The sequence below is a fragment of the Elgaria multicarinata genome, chromosome 1 (assembly GCF_023053635.1).
Source record: "Elgaria multicarinata webbii isolate HBS135686 ecotype San Diego chromosome 1, rElgMul1.1.pri, whole genome shotgun sequence".
In the NCBI taxonomy this organism is placed as follows: domain Eukaryota; kingdom Metazoa; phylum Chordata; class Lepidosauria; order Squamata; family Anguidae; genus Elgaria; species Elgaria multicarinata.
In genome coordinates this window covers 115,133,670-115,154,705 of record NC_086171.1, presented here as the reverse complement: position 1 = coordinate 115,154,705, position 21,036 = coordinate 115,133,670, and the positions used below count along the sequence as shown (strand labels likewise).

Sequence of the window (21,036 nt, the reverse complement as noted above, 5' to 3'; positions counted from 1 at the left end):
CTTGAGGTGTTCTGCCTTAGGGTATCATGCACACACTAGTCCTCCCCCACCAATACACCTCCATTACCATTCTTGTTGCCTTCCATACATTGCGGTACAATCTGCAGAGGGGAGCCTTTTGTGTCATTGTAGCCAGAAAAAGGACTATGCAGACCCTCTTTGTCTAAAAGCTGAAAGTGAACTTGGGTGACAAACTTCCCTCTGGACAGGGAAAGTGCGACAGTTAAAAGGCTTTGGTTCTGGTAACTACTTGCTGAGCTTCAGATGGCATGGGGTCCTACAATAGAGTTTTTCTGGATGACCTCAAAGTACTTGGACCTGGGTCTTCTCGGAGTCGGGTTGCTTGGGAATGCAGCCCAAAGCGGGTGGTAAACTCCATCTAAGGCTAAATACCGGCACGAGACCTTCTTATAGGAAAATATAGGAAAAGATGCTCCTTCAGCTATCCAGCTCCCAAGAATATTCAAGACTTTTAAAAGTCAAAAAGAATTGAACCTGTAAAGTAATTGGTAACCAGTGTCGTTTCTTAAGGATGGGGGTCATATGGTCCCTTTGGCCATTATCTCTCAGCCCAGCTCCTGCATTCAGGAGCATTTACAGTTTCTGAACATTCTTCAAAGACAGCCCTACATAGAGTGAACTGCAGTGATAGTATCACACAGTTGAGTCTTTCAGATTCCAATGTGTGTGATGCTGTAGGACATTTTATGGTATTTATTTCAAACAAAACTTAGAAAATTGGCTTTTAGCTGAAAGTGGCATATCCCAACCATTGACCATAAAAGGGATGGAGGCAGTCTGGGGCTGCCAAGAGATTAAGCCAAGGTTAAATCCTTATTAATTTAGTTGCTCTCCCTACCTCTAGTTGTGAGTCTATTACCGCTCATGTCTGCCCATCTGTCCATCCGTCCATCAGTGTGCCCTTCCTTTTTTTATAGCACTTGGGGAAATTGTTTGCAAGTTTTCTGAATGTTTCTTGAATTACTTTAATTACTTCAAAAACAAATACTTTAAAAAAGTCTTATATTTAAATCTCTATTTAAAATCCAAATTAGAATGGTGTTTTTAGTAATCCTATAATTTAATGTTTAGAGTGCTGCTAACAAACTAAATCCACAAAATAATTTATTTTCTTTTAGAATTCATTTTAGATTCATTTTAAAAACAGTGAAATGTCCATTATGTTGTACATATGAATGAATGCCCATCCATCCCTTTATTGTACGTGTTCCCCTCCCTCCAGAAAATAAGAATCTTTCCTGATCACTATTCTTGCATTAATAGTAGTACCAAAACTGCATAAGGAGAGCAACATCGTGGTGGGATGCTCTGCCCCTACCCGCCTGCATTCATTAGAATGTTTATAGATAGTCTCTGTGTATCCTGTTATGGAGGTGGAGGGCTCTCTACAGATATTCTAATGAATGTGTATAGGCTGCTGATGGAGCCTGCCCCCATTAAGCCACTCCCTCTTCATATTAATTATCCCCTACTGAAAAGGCCACTCCATGGGTGTCATTGCAAAACTGAACATATCCTTCTGTCAGTTTGGATGGGGAGGTTAATTTCAGCTGTTCTGTACGTTACCACGTCTTCTAGTTTCCAGCCTTGTGTTCCACACTCCCAACCTCAGATATGGCAAAACGTCTCGCACTGTGTGCTATGGGGGGATTTACACTATTGCTTTTAAAGCGCTTTAAAGCACTTTGAAAACGTTTTGAAAACTGTATATGCAGTGTGTCCTGGGCTCCAACAGTTGTCAAAACTGTTATAAAGCGCTTTAAAGCGCTTTAAAGCTGTAGTGTAGACCCCCCCCCCCAAAGTTCCCTTTGGGTGGTTCAGTGCATTGTAATATGCTCATTCTATATGTTTGAATCCAAATGTTGATCGCTAATTATTCTCAGGAAGCTGAGATCATCTTTGAGTAATGGAATCTCAGCAATCAACTCTCCCCTGATCCTGAAGTGAGGAAGAGAGTGAGAAATTATGACAAGTACACTTGACACCATCTTAGAGTTAGTGTGAGTCAGGCATGTATCCTACCAGTCTGAGTGAATAATCCCTCAGATTTAAAATAATTTTAAAAAAACTGGGTGAAATACTTCTTCACTTCTGGTTTGTACGTGTATCAACCCTGTACAAAGTTGTTTGCAGAGATGGGGGTAGGTGGGGAGAAAGCAGAGAAATCGATAATGCTGTTAATTTATAGCCTGATAAGATCTGTTGATTTCAGTGAGATTTAGCTCAAAAATGCATAAGATGACGGCCTATATTACGTTCGGGTTTTTTTTTTTTTTTTTTTTTTTTTACATATAAGCCGTAACTGCCCAGATTAGAAGCTCAGGCATGTTTCACATTTCAGATTTCCACTTACTTAGGTATAACTGCTGCTGTTATTGTGCCTAGCTTTTTCAGAGATTGTATATGGTAATGTGTGCTTCTCTTTAAAAAGAAAAGTTTAGTGTAACAGTTATTTTGCAACCTTGAACTCTGTTGCTTTTTAAAACTGCAAATTGCATTTTTGTTGTGTGTGTGTATGGTTAAAAAAAATGCTTACGTGAACATTGGTTTAGGCTCTCCGTGGACTAAATGAATCAGACTCTAAACTTTTATCTGGATCTATGGAGCGTGGATATAAATTGAAAAGATCACAGCTATAGGGAGAAGACCTATACTGTAAAGGCCTTTCTGCATAGATTATGAACATCATAACTCAATAATTCTTTTTCCAAAACTACGGTTATAATTGGACCCAATGGGGGTCTCTCTCTTTGATCAGATCACAGTAACTGTGACTTTACACTGGAAAATGTCACTACTGTGAAGGTTTATCACCTGTAGAGCTGGTCTTTTCTCTGATGCCATGTTCAGTTCTCATTAGCATTATTCAGAGTTTAGTTGTTAATTAGATTGACGCTTCAATTACAATCATCATTCACAAGGATAGCCATGGCTGCTTGCATGAAGAAACAAAGGGATATTAATTCCTGCATAGGCTCTGTGTGTGTCTGTCTGTGTGTGTGTGTGTTTTAAGATTGACATCTGTTTTAGTAAGGCACTGCCATCTTTTTAGATGGGTAAATACACCAGCTGTAGTCAAATGTTTTGCATGTGCTGCGCACTGCAGTTTTCACAACCTATGCACTTGACTTTAGAAAATTAAGAATTGCTAATGTGGTTTTAATAGCAATGTGGTTCTTCTGTGAAAGCATGAATGTTGTGGATATCCTGAACATATCCAGGATAATTTCTGCAATTATTCCACAATATCTCTGGTTTTCATCCAAAGGCTCTTGATTCAGAACTCTATATGAGCTCCAGTGTGTAACTGGGGTAATAACTTTGTGAAAAGGTATGCTCATGCAGATCTTCCATTTATTTCTTTAGAAACATCTTATTTCAGTTTTTCATAACGTTTAAGACTTTTAACTGAAAATTCCATTTAAATTAACACGAAAGTCCCTGTGAGCTGCGCACTGGCATCTGAGCCTCATTCCCATGTAAAAAACAGCAGTGCATTGGGACAATGATGGAATTATAACACTCAATTAAACATGCTTGATTTGAGTAGTTGTAATGTGAACCAACCTGGGCACTGACTTGCACAGGATTCCTATAATCCAGCAAGGCACTATGGTCAGGTATTTTGCAAAGCATGTCCATGCATGGGGATTTGGAGGCCTTTGATGTGTATGCTCCATTAATCCAGTCCATGCAAGCTAAATGGCAGTAATGTATGGACTTTGTTGACAACACCCACCCACTCCAGTACGCTTTATTGACTATGAGAATAATGAAGGGAGCATGAGGAGTAGACAAACAACCTTGTGCAATATTGGGGTTGCTATTAAATCGAACCTTATCCTTGGAGGCCCAAGTGGCCCCTGTAGTTCAAAGTGCCTTTGACCAGCAGAAGCTGGTATGCCAGCTGTGAACCTTCCTGACATAGAGAGAGCCTGACCACGTGTATCTATGCACTGATAACATCTTACTCTGACTATTGCAATGCACTGTATGTAGGGCTGCCTTTGAATACTGCTTGGAATTAATGCAAAATGGAACTACATGATTGTTAACTAGGACTGGTCATATGGCGCCTCTTATATCGGTTTTAGAGCAACTGCATTGGCTACCAGTCTGTTTCTGAGCACAGTTTAAAGCCTTCAGGCCTGCTCCTGAATGGGCTTGATAAGATCAGCCTCAGAGACCTTGCTCCATGTCCTCTCCAGCCTCCTAAACCATTTCAAGTCAATTAGGTAGTGATCAGAAACAGGGATTTCTCAGTTATGCTGCTGTGCTTGTGAAACTCCCTAACTGAAGAAGTTTGCCTAGCATCATCTTTATGTTCTCTTTGGCTCCAAGTGAACACCTTTTTATTTGCCCATTTTAGTTCTTATTTTATGCTGGATTTTTAACTGCCCAATGTAAGTTGTTGTTGTTGTTGTTGTTGTTGTATATTATTGAGTATTACACTTCTTAGGTCTGAGAGCTCTGTTTGAAGAGTGGCTAATAAATGGCCTCAATAAATAAAACAATGCTATTATTTCCTGTGCTTCTTGTTTTGCATTAAAACATGAACAGTGAGTGTGAGAAGCTGCTGTGTGGACTTAATCATTCTTGTCTCTGGGGAATCATTTCCTCTCCCCAGAACATCTGAGGCAAGGTCCACTGTCCCTAAATAGGGTCACAACTGGTGTACCCTGTGCTTCCAAAGATAGTATCGAGGACTCCAAATGGTGAACTTGAACCTTTACAGGGAGTGCAATCCTATCCAGAAGTGGTTAAATATTCCCATCCAGGTTAGCCAGTTTCTCCACCCACAGTACCTGTCTCATCTAGGTTAAGTTTTAGTTTGTTCACCCTCACCCATCCCAAAAGTACCTTGCACCTGTTCAGATGTTCCATAGCAATACTAGGTTTTTAGTAGGATGGAAACCAGAGGTAGAACTTTATTGCCTTTGCATACTGATGACACTAACCCAAATCTCTGGATGACTTCATCCAGTGGCTTCATGTAGTTGTTATAAAGCAGAGAGGACAAAATGGAACCCCAAAGTTAATTCTGACTTAATTCCTCCAATCAGAGAAGACCAGAGCCACCATAAAACTGTGTCCACTAGTCCCAATATGTCCAGACAATCCAGAAGGATGCCATGATCAGTGGTATCAAACGCTGCTGAGAGGGTCATGAGAATTAACAGCGCCATACTTCCTCCAACCCTTCCCAGGGTGACCAGAGTTGTTCTCTCCCTGTATCTGGGTTGAAATTCCGGTTAGAATGTATACAAATAATAAGCATCCTCCAAAACTTTCAGGATTTGAGACACTGCCATTCCCTCTAGAACCTAGCTTAAGAATGAGATATTGGACACTGAGCAATAGTTGTCAAAGAACATTGGATCCAAATTTAGCTTTTTCAGTTGCAGTCTCACCACTGCCCTTTTAAGGGCAGTAGGAACAACCCTTTCCCAACAGCTAAGCATTGACCACTTCTGCGGTCCAGACTATAAGCTCAGTCTGGCAGCTCTTAATATCTAGGAAGGTGCAAGGCTCCAGAGAATGGGTGTAGCCCTCAATGTTTTGAGCAGCTTGTCCACATCCCCAAGTTGCACAAGCTGAAACATAGTGCCTTGATTGATTCCATCTCTGAGGGCCTTGCTACACCTACCTGAAAATCAGGTGGTGAGGAGGGGCCAGCCTGCGCTAGAAGTAGCGTGGGCTGTCGCTCCTTTCTACATGTCAGACACAACGGGGTAAAGGAAAGCCCCATCGTTTCTGCCATTTTGTTTAAGCCTTAAAGGGGCCAGGTGCGCAGGAGATGAAGGTAGGCAGTTTTTTTTAAAAAAGGGTTCCCCACTCCCCCCCTGCCCCCGATTTCCCCACCCTGGCTGCGATTCCCCCCCGCAATCCCCGCTTCCCCCCACAATCTCCGCTTCCCCCCTGTGATCTCCCCACCCCCGATCTCTCCCCTGCCCCGATGGGCCCAGTGCTCCTTCGGAGTGCTGCGCCCCGTGCACTGCTTTTCCCAGCTACTCGTGAGTAATTGCAGTAGCCAGGGAAAGCAGCGGACTGGTCTACATGCCCGCGGGCCCGAGACCGCGGGAAATACTGGGCCACAAGCAGTGCCGTTTATCCTGGGCCAAAGGAGGGTTACCCCTGTCTGAGCCCGGGATCCCCTGTGCGTCATCTGGACGCACAGGGGCAGGCCCGAGGCTTGCACCGGGCTAACCCATCATCTAGCAAGGCCCTATGTCTTCACTCCAGTGGGGAGGGCACAATATGTCAAACTCTGAAAGCTATGTAAGTTTGCTTGATATATTCAATGTACCAACACAAGGGCTATTCCCACCGTTGCAAACCCAGGTCTGCTCGCTAGGGATTTTATAAACTCATATCACTTTCTCCATTTTTTGCCTTTTTATTTATTCCAAATTGCAAATCCTTTAGCCTGTCTCATAGGAAATATCCTTCAACCCTTTGGTCATTTTAGTTGCCCTATTTTCTAACTTTTGGGCTGCATTTTTAATTAGTTGATATTTTAAAGACCGTTATACACATTGTATCTCACAACATATGACCTTGGGTACAGGAGTTTAACGCAGCACAATTATCGACTGCCCCAACACGGTGTTGAAAATATATGGTGATTATACAGAAGTAAACACAACAACATCAATAATAAAGGCATAATGGCCACCGTCTAGTAGAGCCATGGTAAGATATTCTTGAAGTCTTTTCCAGAAACAGGAAGACCCCATATGGTTGTGAATTTGGCCAGCAATAGCTCCATGAATACATAGATCAGCCCTAAGTTGTAAGCTGAGTTCCAAGTGTGCCTCGAAACTAAGCTTTTGTAACACAAATGTAAGATACTCAGTTGTTTTCATCTTAGACAAGTAGGTACTTGTTACGCTGGTGGCAAGAAATCTGCAGGAAAAGTGGTTCCCAAGCCGTTTACTGTAAAATAATTAAAGCTTATTTATGTCAATAGGCCTTGGGAAAAAAAAGAGAGCATAAACCAATTTGCATTAGCACTTTACTATCATCCCCTGCTTTCCTTTCAATTAACAGACCAGCAGGTGTTCTTTGCAGTTAAAAAGATAAGCTATCAAGGAAAAGGATGATTTTTTGGCTGACCTGCAGACACCATGGTTTGCCTGCTGATTGAGTTCATACCTCCCTGTACCAATTTCTGAGGTGTTAATTTAACTGTTCCTCTCTGTCACGCAGGTCTCGGCCTTGAAAAATAAACTGAAGAAGCAGTCCACAGCTACTGGTGATGGAGTAGCCAGGGCCTTCCTTAGAGCGCAGGCGGCATTGTTTGGATCCTATAGAGATGCACTAAGATACAAACCTGTAAGCTATCTCTTAAGCAACTTAAGTATTAATTTTCTCTTAACAGTTATGCCTGCAAATGTTTTTAATGTCTTAAAGGCAGAATACTATCCATCTCATTGCTGTTAGAAAATTCTCTATATGTCCTCCAGAGAAATGTCTGTGCAACCATGGTTCATTGTTGATTATGGAAGGCAAAGTAGAGTGAGCACCGTTTATGCCAACAACAGGAAAAAATCCTTGGTCTACCAACAGACTGCAAAATCCAACACAGATTTTAGAGGGTGCCACCCTATCCAGTTTCCCCTGTATCATGTTTCTCCTTACTTGCCTTTTTTCTAAACTAAACAGTCCCAGACATTGCAATCTTTTCTTATAATGAAGTTGCTCCAGACCATTTTGGTTATCTTAGGCTTGAATAGGATCATTCCCATCACACAAAGACCATTTTAGTTATCTTAGGCTTGAACAGGCTCATTCACATCACACAAAAACATGGATTATCATGATATACAAATGCAGTGAATGTGTTTTTCAGAGGGGTATCCCTGCTAGACTGTTGCATCAAAACCAACAAAGAATCTTGTGGCACCTTAGTGTCAGACCCTTGGTCTATCTAGCCCAGTATTGTTGACACTAACTGGCAGCGGCTCTCCTGGGTTTTAGCCAGGAGTTTTAGCCTACTTAGAGATGCCAGGGATTGAACCTGGGAACTTCTGAATGCCAAGCAGGTGCTCTGCCACTAAGCCACAGTTCCTTAAAATGAAAACATTTAGAGCATCATCAGATGAGTGTTTTATTGCATGCTTGCTACTGCCCACTTACGGATGTTCGCACAGCCTTTAGATGACATCCACCTCCCACGCCTTCCACTCATTTTTCCGTTGCAAAATAGTCCCCCTTTAGTCCGTCTTTTTTTTTTAACGGAATGTGCTGCCATTTCCTACTGTGTGCAGGACAAGCAGCACAATAAAAACAGCCCCTGAATGGGCCATGTGGTCATTGCTGTTTCCTCTTTCTCTCCCCGTGTGAAGAGATCGTCGCTATTGTGGGACAGCAGCAGGACGCCATAGTGACAGTAGGGAAACATGAAAATCCACCTGTCTGATGACGCTCTTATTTTGGCATAAATATTCGTGCACCAAAATGCACTTCTTCAATGATTGTTTTTAGACGAAATAAAACAAGAATTGTATTTGTGACTGGAATGAGATAAGGAATGTCTTTTCAGTTCTTTGAAACATATGAATCAACACATGAACAAGTAAAGCTTCCTTTCATTACATAATTACCCTATTGGTCTGTGCAGCCCAGTAATATTTCCTCCAACTTGCTGTGACTCTCCAAGTTCTGAAGCAAAGTTCTATTCCAGCCATACTACCTGAGATCCATTCAAAACTAAACTTAAACTTTAAAGTTCAAATTAAACTTGGCACCTGATATATGCAAAGGTTTTGTTCTATCACTAAGCTGTGTCCCCTTTCCCCGAGTTAGGGCTTGCTATAATGAACAAATTTAGAAATGTTTTGTATAAACTTTTGTTCTCAAATATATTTGTCATTGTTAAGTATTAATTCATCTACCTGAACAGCTCTGCACTAGTATTGCCTACTGTTGTGGTTTTGCAGTGAAAGCTTACATTCATTTTCTGCGTATAAATATTATAGAAGCCTATATACTTCCAGTTCCCACCATACTTCTCCATTTGAGCAAGAGTAAGTGCTCTTAATTATCTCTACCCCCAACTCCATATATGTTGTGTTTAAAGTAAAATAATTGTGTGTATATGCAAATATAACAACTCAAATGGCAGCAGGTTACTGTATAGCCTCTCCCCTGCCCATGAAATGCTGGTTTCTCTTTGAGTTTTGAGTTTGACTCTTGAAGGCCTCTAAGGGCTTTTAAGATTTGTTTAAGAGAAATCTCAATTCTGCTGCCCCGAAGATTTAGGATACCACTCCTTTGCATGTGTTATCAACATGGAGATGAATATAGAAGGATGTTGAATGGTTAAGAACAAGTGACAGTCAGTGGATTTTTTTAACTTTCAATTTATCTATTTTTTGAACTGCAATTGCTGAACCTTAGTATTATTTAAACAAAGCTCTCTGCGTGTGTGTTTTTTAAGTTAAGCGGTGGGTGGTTTCCCCCCTTCTTGCAGAAGCACCAGTATCTTTTGCATGGCGTTATCTTTTTCTTGGCTAGCTTTCTGAAATGGTGCCAGACTTTTTAAAGTGCAGTATAAATCAAGGTAACTGTTTATAGTCTTCATAATCTTTTAATGATACATGTTTTTAAGAAAGGTGATTTGTTTAGAGCATTGCAGTAATTTTTTTCTTCATGATTTATCATGAAGAATCACATATTTATCATGCTTAATGTTTTTTTCCCCCTCCCAAGACATTTCACAAATTAGCAAGTAGTTTTTTTCTGCGTTAATTTTCTTAAAAACATTTTGTTCATAAAAAATTTGGTCATGCTTCTGCCGTTGTTTCTTGTCCACTTGCTTTGACTTAGCATGACTTTCATTGACTTGATATGTTTTGGAATAGACCATTAAATCAGAGCAAGGCAAACTAAAAATGGAAAGGGTTATGTACCCTCCAACTGTTTCCCCTACCAGGAGATTCTGGGGTGTGTATCTCTTTACATCATTCACTTCTCTGTCTACTCTGAAAGGCAGAAACTACCCAGGTCTTCCCCAGTCCTGGCCTTAGAGATGCTGGGATTTGAACTTGGTCTCTTCTGTGTGCAAAGCATTTGCTTTTTCACTGTTCTGTTGCTTTTAGGTAGCTACCACATTCTAACTCATTTTCTAAATCCATCCCATATAGCCTATCCTCAATGAACAACAGTTTCATGCTGGCCTGGGCATGCTGGGAATTGTCAGGTTTTTTTCTGTCTAAACATGCATAGGATTGTGCCCCCTTTACCACTAAAACTCCTAAATCAGTTTTTAGTTTGAAAAAAAAAAGTGTGTGCTCGCGGCAGGGGGAGAAATAAATAAATGTATTTAAAAGCAAGCAAATGCCATGTTTTCAGTGGAAATAACTCTGATTCATAACACTTTTTGAAAACAAGGCTATCTCCTCTACTAGATCAGATTTGCTTTTGCTTTTAATATAATTGTACAGGTTTAGCTTACCATCTCATGCTCAAGATGATTATTCCATCTGAGTTGATGCATCAGAGTTATTTACAATTATATTAAGCAGCTTGGTTAAAATGTGAATGCAGCTTAAATGGAATGAATCCTGCTGTGCCCAGCAGCCTGTGAAAAGGAGTTGTGGATGGATGGAATTCTAAAGCAACTGTTGTTAAAGAGGACAGATATCTTGTTTGGGGTTTGGGGGGGGCGCGGGGTGTCCACGTATTAGTAGCCTACTCTTCAGCAGAGAATCCCTACTAGGCCTTGATCGAACATACTTTGAAAGCATGTTGTAAATCAATACTAAAAGGACCATTAGAGCATCATCTACTGAATATCAACTCAGCATTCCTCTAAAGGCTACACTCTAGCCTAAGTATTACAACAAACAAAGTAAGGTTCTGTGGCAGAAATATATTATGGGAGACAAAGTTTAGGGAATTGCACTTGACGTATTTGCTCATTTTAAAATTCAAAGGGATGATATGTCAACAGTCCTTTCTAGACACTCGAAGAACTGTGCTGTAGGGTACATCTGCATGAGGTTCTCCCACTTCAGCTTTTAGCACATGGATCAGCAGTAAGGAAATGGTCCTTTAAGGAGTTGTGGTGATGCGAGCTAGAAGAGACCCACAGTAGCATTGCTTCTTTTCCATGCAGTGCAGATAGGTACTGAACTACCATGGGCAGAAATGCTGGTGGAATATGTATGTCTATAAAGATGCCTCTATTTGTTCTCACAAGAAACCGTAAGAAGCATATATGCTTCTGTGGGGCAGGGAATTTTCCCCTTAATTCCCCGCCCCTCAAGATTTCGTGGTGTTGTTTTTTGACTTGGGTGTTTTGGTTATGTAAGGTTTAGCACTCAGAAAATGAGTTTGGTGTTAGCATATTAGGATTGCATTGTTGATCCATGAATTGTACATCACTGGGGTTTACAGATAGATAAAAGATGTTCGTGGAGGTCCAAGAAGAGGGAAAGAAGGTCTTTAAAAACAAACAAACCCAGCAACATGGAAGTGGCTCAAATGTGATATTTTTTAAAGACATATATTAAAGCTGCTTTTGGTGACCCCTCAGTCATCTCCACATATAAACAATGCATTGCAGTTCCATTTCCATCATCTATAGGCGTAGAGGAACCACAATATAAATTGGAAGTGTAGCAAGATGTGTATAAAATAACACCTAAGGATGCTAGAATTAATGGGAGTGAAAACTGAAGGAGGCAGTGACCATGAGCATAAATAAAAATTGTGTCAAAGTAGCCTGAAGCTTAAGTTTGAAACAACTTTCTTTTCCATTATGGTAAGAATTCATGTAGGGGGTACCTTTGAACTTCCCCCTGTCTCCATTTCCTAACATGGCTCTTAACCTATTCCGGAACTTCAGCACATGTGGATCATTGCAGCTATTAACTTTTCTCACATCTGAATCCCATATTTTGCATGAATTAAAATCCAACATGAGGTTCACACTCCAGCAATGTGATGCAGAAAACCAACAGTTAATAACCAAGTGTAAAGCAGATTTATTCTAGATCAGGATAGAAAAGGGCCCAAGATGGTTTGAGCTGCACTTGATATTTTGCTCCTCGTATCAATTGCTCATTCCGAATTTTTGTTTTACATTAATCTTTTATAAAGGGATCAGTAGATTCCAATATGCATACCAGTGTTGCCTTCATAAGAATGTTATAAAGCCTTGTCAAATCATAAAGGAAAAACCTGTAAAGCTGACACTACACCATAACTATTATTGCAAATGGTTGGTTCTAAAGCTAGGCCAATTAGTTCCTCCTTTGCACTTAGTTCTAAAGCTTGACCAGACAGATTTTACCACAAATCACAGCTCTTTTTAAAATTTATTTTGGATTTGATGTTGGGCAAAGAAACACCTTTAAAATTATGCATGACTTCAAAAGTATAATTATATGCAAATATCAAGAATGACGCTGGAGGGAAATACTGACATTTCTTTTGTTAGAGGTTTTAAAAAGGGGTGAATCTGATACCTTGTTTCAAGTTGCTGTGGGAAGTCAAATAAGCCTCTGTAAAAAGCAGGGCTTTGCAGTGGTGGCCCCAAAGCTTTTGAGAGCAGCTGCCCAGAGGCAGTACATCTCTGGTGGCTTTCAGAAGGGGAGATTGTGTGACGCATCCTTCAGGAAAGCACTTGAACTCTTATATGCTCATGTGTTTATTCTGTTTAGTTCTTTTTAAAAAAGAAGATTTTGATGTGTATTGTTTTTAAGTATTGTTGCTTTGAGCATAAGAGTGATAGAATATCAATATTTTAGATAAAATAAATACATAAATATAACTACTCAGAATGACTGATCTTTTAATGTTTTAAAAATTCTAAACTTTTAATGTTTTAAGAATTCCACTGGAAAATTCTCTTGTGCTACCCAATTGTTTCATGTAGACTGATAGAGGTGTGCTTTCCTAGTAGTTTGTACCCCATTTGTTCTGGCAACTCAGAAATAAAAATAATTGTGATGTGTGTTGTCAGAAGGTCAGAGAAGTAATTTTGGAATTCCTTGTAATTGTTTGTTTCCATTTTTAATGCTTGGTTTTCCTCTACTGTATCAGTTAAGACTGACCATGACCCACCCAAATTTAAAACATTTTTAATCTGATTGATTTCAATGGAAAACCTATGCACAAGCTTATATCTCTTGCTGAAATCAATGGGACCTAAATGTACACAACGTTTATTGGATTGTGCTGTGAGTATTTAATACAGTGTTGTTTGTATGAACGTCCTGGAGAATGTTCAAAGCCTTTGGATAACTGAGAGTGTTACATAAATGTTGATGTACCCAATAGAGAATGAAACATAAGAATATAAGTCCGGTCCGGTTGGAAGGCCTATCTAGTTGAGCATTCTACTGCCACAGTGGACGATAACATGCCCAAAAGGAAGTCCAAAAGTTGAACAGGAATGCAATAGCATCTTCCAGCTCATGTTCCCAGGCAACTAGTATTAAGAGGTATAGTGATACTGGAGTTAATATACAGCCATCATGACTAGTAGTCATTGATAACCTTGCCCTCTATCAAGTAGACAAGGGGACATTACGGGATGGCCACAATGAGTTTATATGATCACAGGTTTTAAATAATTTGGTTTTGGATTATTAGGGGAGGGGAGCTCATTATATTATAAAGTCATAAGAAAGCAAAGGTCTTACAAGAGATGTCATGAATCATAGAGGGCAAATCCTATGACCATTCATTCTGCTCTTGTATGTTTCAAAGCTTTCCCCCACAGACCAAATAAATTAGTGCCTTTAACAACCCGTTTCACTTTCAGAAGACAGAGATTTTTAAAATTAAAATTGACAGAGAAACTTATTAAAAACCACAAGGAATGTTATAGTTTTGTTCCCCCACCCCCAAAGTATCTTATATGGTTAAGTATATAATGTTGTTAAATTTTCCTTTTGATCCCAGAACACTGTACAATGATCAGAATATGATTTTAAAAGAAAAACCCATTCCAGTCGCTTAGGGACCATGCTACAATCCCTTTGGGACTTTTGATTTTCCCTTAAGTTAAAATGTATCGGTATTATATAGATAAGAATCATAGGATTTTTTTTCTCAGCGTAAAATGTAAGTTAAGATTCCAAGCACATGCACTTCATGTTTTTGTTACTTTTACTTCATGCATTTGTTTGGAGTCAGCAGATGCCCACATGGCTTGAAGGATATTAATTGTGTGTGTATGAACATCACAATTCTGGTATGCACAACATTATTGGCAAAAAGAGATATTACATAGAACTGAATTGACTGTTCACTAAAAACTATCTTTCTAATCTCTCTGTCTTAATTTAGGGAGAGCCCATCAGTTTCTGTGAAGAAAGTTTTATCAAGCATCGTTCCAGCGCTACTAAACAGTTTCTGGAAACTGCAGCGAACCTTCAACTTTTTAAACAGGTACTACAGAGTGAGTGGATTCTTAATCTAGTTTATTTCTAATATACATTTTATATGCATATTCAAGGGTAGAGAAATAGATACAATTTATAAAATGTGTTCTCCATACTCATATCTGAAGTTTTGACTTGAGTAATCCAAGGCAAACAATAATATCTGTGTATCGTCATCCTGTAGTCATCAATATATTCTTTCCAATTCCACCTCTTTGAAGTAATAGAGATTATTGTGCTTCCATCTTGTCCAGTGAATACTTCTGCAAAGATGTTATGGTTAAAATGAAATTATGGGTTGGAATCAGATTACTGCCCATGGAACGGGAGAGTCAGAAGCTGACTTTCCTGCCCTCTCCTCTCTCATGAGTCTCCTATGACCCTGCTAAGTAGAGGTTTCTGTGGTGCATGATACAATGGAGGAAGGGGGAGCTGATCCCTCCACCTGATTTTCTTCAATTTTCTACTCCCCCGCCCGCCACCCCGCAGTCCACTCAGTATGGGCCCTTGAGGGAGCATTTTCGGGGTCTGACAGGGAGTCAGAAAGTCAGCCTCTGCCTGCTGCCTTCCATAGGTACTAATCTGGATCCACCCCACAGTGACTGAAGACCAGCTATATTAGTTCTCTTGGACAATAGATCGAACCATTTAATGTTTTGCTAACATGAGATGATGTATTCATCTTGACATAATTTAGGAGATACTGCACTGAAAAGCAGATCACTAAGTAGCGCAGTGCATGTCTCCATGCAGGATTGCCTTTAAGGTCCATCCTGAAGAGTCAGACTGATCAGTAATATTTTCAGTTACCTTTTCTAAGGTAATCCTCAACCATAGTTAAGCATTACATGGCCAAGGAGACACAACCTTTATACTCACACTCGTCCCTGCTTTTCTCTCTCCTGGCGTTGCTGCAAGGAGGAAACTGGAAGGTTTTGCTGTTAAATGAGAGTTTTTTGTTATATACAGACTTAGGGGAATTCTGGTTAGTTTAAACTATGATTCAAACAAGCTAGGATCAAATTGTGGCTTAAGATCTTGGCTTGTTCTCAAAACATAGTTAACCAGAGTTCCTCCAGTTCAGATGTAATAAAGAACGCTGGTTAGTTTAAATGCTCCAATTCTGCCCTGGACATAGCATTGCCACATGCCATCCCATTTATTTTTAGTCTGCTGATGTATACATAAATATTTTAAAAAGTGCCATAAGACTTGTTCCTCTCTTGTCTGAAGGAAAGTGATCCTTAAATGGCCAACCTGAAGTAACTCAATGCTTAGATGTGGAGAGAAAATAATATAAATATAGCAAGAGATCAATCCTAAAGCTGTATGTAACACTGGATAAACACTGCAACTGAAGCTACAGGACACAATGAAAAGCACATCTCTGATTAAAGCAGTATCTTAGATGGGGAGGCTGTGCTTAATCTGCTAGTTCTCTTTGAAGATATGCTACCACGATAGATAAGTTAAATTCACAGGATGGTAGGCAACTTTCATTATAAAAAAGGGCAAGTTTCTGTCTCTGAGATTTAATGGCTGAGCTAGAGATTTATGGCAATATAAGTGAAATATGTGGCTTTCTAATTGGATAGAACGAAAATAATACTATCTTCCAAAGGGAAAAGAAAGATGTTCAAACTATTTTATTTTTATAGTATTGCTTCTTCTTCAGTTTATTTTTGATATAATTCCTCCTCCTTATCCTCCATTCAGCTGCCTTTTATCCAAAACCTCTTGTTTGTAATTGGGCTTCTTTCAAGGTTATTTGAGTCACAACAAGGCTGCATTTAAAACTTTGTGATGAGCCCAATGGCCAGTGTTCTTTTTAAAACAGAAAATAAATCTCTTTATTGGCTCCAAGGCTGTAGAAACTGGCTTTTGGTACTGTAGTTTTAGAACACCCATGTGTTAACTCTGGCTCTTTGGGAAAGCAAACCTATTGATTAGATTATGAAGGCTGTACAAACCTCATTATATAGCACAAATGTCGTAATAGAACACGGAAGGCTTTGGACACGATTGAAGGCTCCGCAATGGGGTGTGCACTTGTGCACTTCCCTTCACTGTCCTCTACAATGCCCACCTACTTAGAAATGAGGATCACAGGAGAGGCTATCTGTTTGGGAGATGCGGGGAGGACACTGCATATTGGAGCTGACTACAGAGCAAGGACATATGCTTGTAACCACAACAGTGTTAACTACTCCACTGATATTGTGCCATCATTTATCATTCACTCTTGGCCTGATGCTTTATCACTGATAATAACCAGGATTTCGATTTACACACTACTGAGCAACATTGGTGTGGCCCCTATACACCATATTCACACTATGATTGTATATCGGAGGCCTCAAGTGAGATTATTATATTTGGTGACTAGCAAACAGACCTGGTGAGGCCAAGTGTGAATAGCCTTATGCTGATACACTGAAGCCTTCATAGCTGTCAGAGTTTGACACATTGTGTCCGCCCCATCTGAGTGAAACTGCATCCACCGAAACCCCTAGACATAGACCCCGCACCCCTACATCCTCCACAGAGGTGTCTAAGGGAGATGCCCCACAGGAGGGAGGGTCAGGCATATAACTGTGTCCCTTGACCTATTAAGCTGTTGCAACTTCAAACTATATGGAATGTAGGGATGGCCATTGCAGGGATATCCGACCCTTTGGGGGCATGTTGGATTTCCCTGGAGCCGCCAGCTTGGCTTGCATTTGCAAACTGAGCAATAGGCTTCCCCCCAAAATCTGGGAACTAAATTTGATTCCCCCCCACTCAAAATTGCCATTTCCCCATGATACCCAATGTGTCACTCGCAGGCACCATTTCCGCAAATTGCACTTGTAATTTGCTTAATTTGCACAAATTATGCAAATGTGCAGTGTTTAGAGCTGAAATTTGCACAAATTATGCAAATGCATGAATTATTTGCTCAAATTATGCAAATGTGCACAGTTTACAGCTGAAATTTGTGCAAATTATGCAAATTAGTGCAATTTGCAGTCATAATTTACGCAAATGTTTTCTTTACAAAAAGCAATACGGAAATTAAGCCAGCTGATTTGACTCATTGCATACCAAGCTGGGCCAGCTGGCAGAAGACTGAACAGAATCCAGAGGTCTGATCCAGTGAAAGCTCATCAAGCTCTACCCCCCAACCAGATTCTTCTGACGTCTTTAATGATGTGCAAAGCTATGTGCTAGTTAGTGATGTCAGCCCCTAGTGGCTGAAAGTATAACTGCAGGCTTCATCAACATGGACACACTTAATTACAATTAGTGTGTTTTAAAAACAAAATAAACCTGAAGTGAACATCCCTAGGGTCCCCTAAGTATACATGCCATATATCAATGTCTAGCTTTCACGTTCTTGAAGGTGTGGTGATGACGGACAGTCATCATTTAATACTTTTGATTGGCCTCCATTTTGTTTCAAGATGGCAGACCAAATTTTCACCTAAAACTATCCCAGGCAGAGCTAGAACAAATCGTAACAAGAATTAGAGTCCATTGAGGACATACCACCAAATACTTCCTTTTATATATAGATAAGATAAGAAAAGAAGAGGATCATTGCAAATATATGAGACTGCTAGCGTCCACCACCTTTATGTGAGTCACCACATAATCATTTCTCATAAGCCTCATATATATATATAATCTTTGGTAACTCCTGCATTGCTGCTTATAGCTGCTTTGGGAAACAATGACAACTGCAGCTGAGGGGAGGCTTCTTTGCATATGATACCTCATTAAGAGGAAAACATGTGAAATGGGGCCAGGGGTCAAGATCTTCTTTAAGTTATGGCAAACATTTGTCAGTCAAGGTTGCGGAAATGGTAATGCTGTGGGTATGAGTGTATAGTGCTAAATCTTCTAAGCCACAGTCGGTGGGGTGGGACCGCTAAGGAGGAAAGGCTGCCTTCTTTATCTGATTTAGAATTGGGAAGTGGGACATGCCCATGATATGACTGATGTGATAACTGAGGAAACTCTTTCTGGACTTTATACAGCTAGGAACAGACCACCGACAAAGTTTATACTTTCTGGGCCTCTTTGCAACATTCAGAAGTGCATCTGGCATTTCCAGCCCTTTCAAAACCTTTACACAGTTGTGCCCTATGTTGAAACATTGAAAGTTCCATCTGAAGAACAGATTGCCTTTGCAAAGACTAAAGAAATAGATAATTCCTGTCCTAAAACATATGTTATTTCTATTTGAGTAGTATCCAATCTTGGTCGACCCACTGAAATGAATGGAACTTAAATTGGCCGGGATTAACTTAAGTCCCACTCATTAGAATGGGTCTACTCTATGTAGGACTAACATTGGATACTACCCAGATAGAAATAATATATGTTTTAAGACAGGAATGATAAATTTCTTTAGTCTTTGCAGAGGCACTCTGTTCTTCAGACAGTGGTCTGACAAGCAGAGATGGAGAACTCTGTGCTGAAGGTGGCTTTACCTAGCAGAATATATTTCCATGTTACACACAAAAGGAAGATATAATATCGGAGCATGAAAGTGTGAAACTTGTGTTCTTACAACTAGGGGCCAGACAAAAAATTTGGGGGGCCCACATCCATCTCACAAGTCACCAGTTGGCCATGCCTGTTTTCCTGTTCATTCTTTTAGGTGAAATCCAACACGTTCCACCAAGCACTGCTGTTACGTAGCCCCTATTAATTTCTATACAATCCCCGTTTGTATTAACACACACTTCTGTGCAAAATTAGGAGAAAAAAATAATAAGCCCCACCAACTAAAGCTTAACAGCTCAGTTTTTGCCCTGGGTAATTTTACCTAATGACGAGACTGTTCATAAATCATGTGTTTGGTTTTGTAACAAGGGATGAATTCTTAGCTTTCCCCAGAAAGATAATGTCTTGTGGTTCAAAGAATGTTTTCTGCACAGTGGTAGCTAAAGGTGCTTTATCTCATTCTTGTTGTGAAATAATCCAGTGATCCCATACCGTGGTCTGACCATGAACCAAACCCATTTGGAAAGAAGCCAGCTTAAGTGGGGTTGGTGGGAGGGGAATGTTAGCTAGAAGAAAAGGAAATAATCATCAGTGATAGTGTGTGCTTTGCTGCTACTGCTGCGTCTGCGTTTATCTTTTTTTTTGTGGGGAGGGAATTATATTCATGGAACAGTTTGTTTCATGTCATCAGTCTATCCATTGACAAGCATCAGATTGTCACTGACAGGTCTGTTTGGATAATCTGTGATAGTGTATGACAGTCAGCCAAATAATTAATTTCTATTGGCTCCTGTGTACTGTTTCACTTAACCGCGATTTAGTAGTAATTCATGTTGGAAAATGTGCAATCAGTCAAATGCGTTCTCTGTTTATCTCATACTTGGGCTACCTAACCCTGACAAAAATAGATTACTGTTTGAAAGCATTCTAAAAATGTCAGTGCTTTTGGAGGATGGGGGTGGGGAAACTTTGTGATTTTATTAATCCTTTAAGGCAAATTGAGGCTTTTAACAGAAGGTTGTGGTTTCTTTTGGGAGTTCCATTAAGTTGTTCCCCATTGTGGAGATTCTAAATCTGATGTACTTGGCATTGTTGCTAAGTTCCGCTTTCAGGCCATGCATATATAAGCAGGCTCACAATCCTTTACAGCTCAGTTCAGAGTCATTCATAGTTTAGAGAGTTAGGAACATGTCGCAGGCTCACGTACTAATTTCTTCTTTTTTCCTAGCTTGCACTAACCATAGTTTGTCATGAGATTCAAATTGGAGAAGCTATACTTGGTGCTAACTACAATTTTCTCAAAACCAAGGTTTAATAACATAGCTTGAAATGGGTTTGCAAACCATGGCTAGCATTAACTAGTTTGCCTGATTTTAACATTACAACAATTTACAGTTGGATAAATCAGGAAAGAGAATCTCTGTGGGAGGAAATCAGAGGTGCACATTCCCAATCCTCCAATGTGAAGTCTGAAGTGAGCCTTTATTTATTTATTTATTTATTACATTTTTATACCGCCCAATAACAGAAGCTCTCTGAGCAGTTCACAAAAATTAAAACCATAATAAAACAACCAACAGGCTAAAAACACAAATACAAAATACAGTATAAAGAGCACGACCAGGATAAAACCACGCAGCAAAATTGATATAAGGTTAAAATACAGAGTTAGAACAGTAAAATTTAAATTTAAGTTAAAATTAAGTGTTAAAATACTGAGAGAATATTTCGTCGTCAGCTGGCGACGAAAAGAGTACAGCGTAGGTGCCAGGCGGACCTCTCTGGGGAGCTCATTCCACAGCCGGGGTGCCACAGCGGAGAAGGCCCTCCTCCTAGCAGCCACCTGCCTCACTTCCTTTACATGTGCCTAAAGCCTGCAGATGTGCCTAAAGAATAAGCTTTGCAAAGGTCAGTCACAAACTAAAGATCTAGGGTTAAAAATTAATTCTGGCCAGGTGACATTCCATATACTGTATATACACAACTGAATATGGAGGAAGAATGTTATGAAAGTAAAGTGCTATCAAAGGCCCAGTTCTGTGGCCCTGAGTGCGAGTTAACTCTTCTTTGAGTTATGCTGTAAAATGTCAGTAATGTGTTCCGAGAGGTGCGCATTCCCTCAACA

At 40.0% G+C, this 21,036-nt stretch overlaps 1 protein-coding gene across 3 annotated transcripts in view; it reads left to right on the top strand.

Moving 5' to 3' along the window:
• Positions 1 to 21,036, top strand: part of DENND1B (DENN domain containing 1B) — a 211,527-nt gene that overhangs the window by 157,147 nt on the left and 33,344 nt on the right. For all 3 annotated transcript variants that reach the window (XM_063135069.1, XM_063135071.1, XM_063135070.1), the window contains 2 exons: positions 7,231 to 7,356; positions 14,326 to 14,427. In XM_063135069.1, coding sequence (XP_062991139.1) covers positions 7,231 to 7,356; positions 14,326 to 14,427 — 228 coding nt within the window. The remainder of the gene's footprint in view (positions 1 to 7,230; positions 7,357 to 14,325; positions 14,428 to 21,036) is intronic.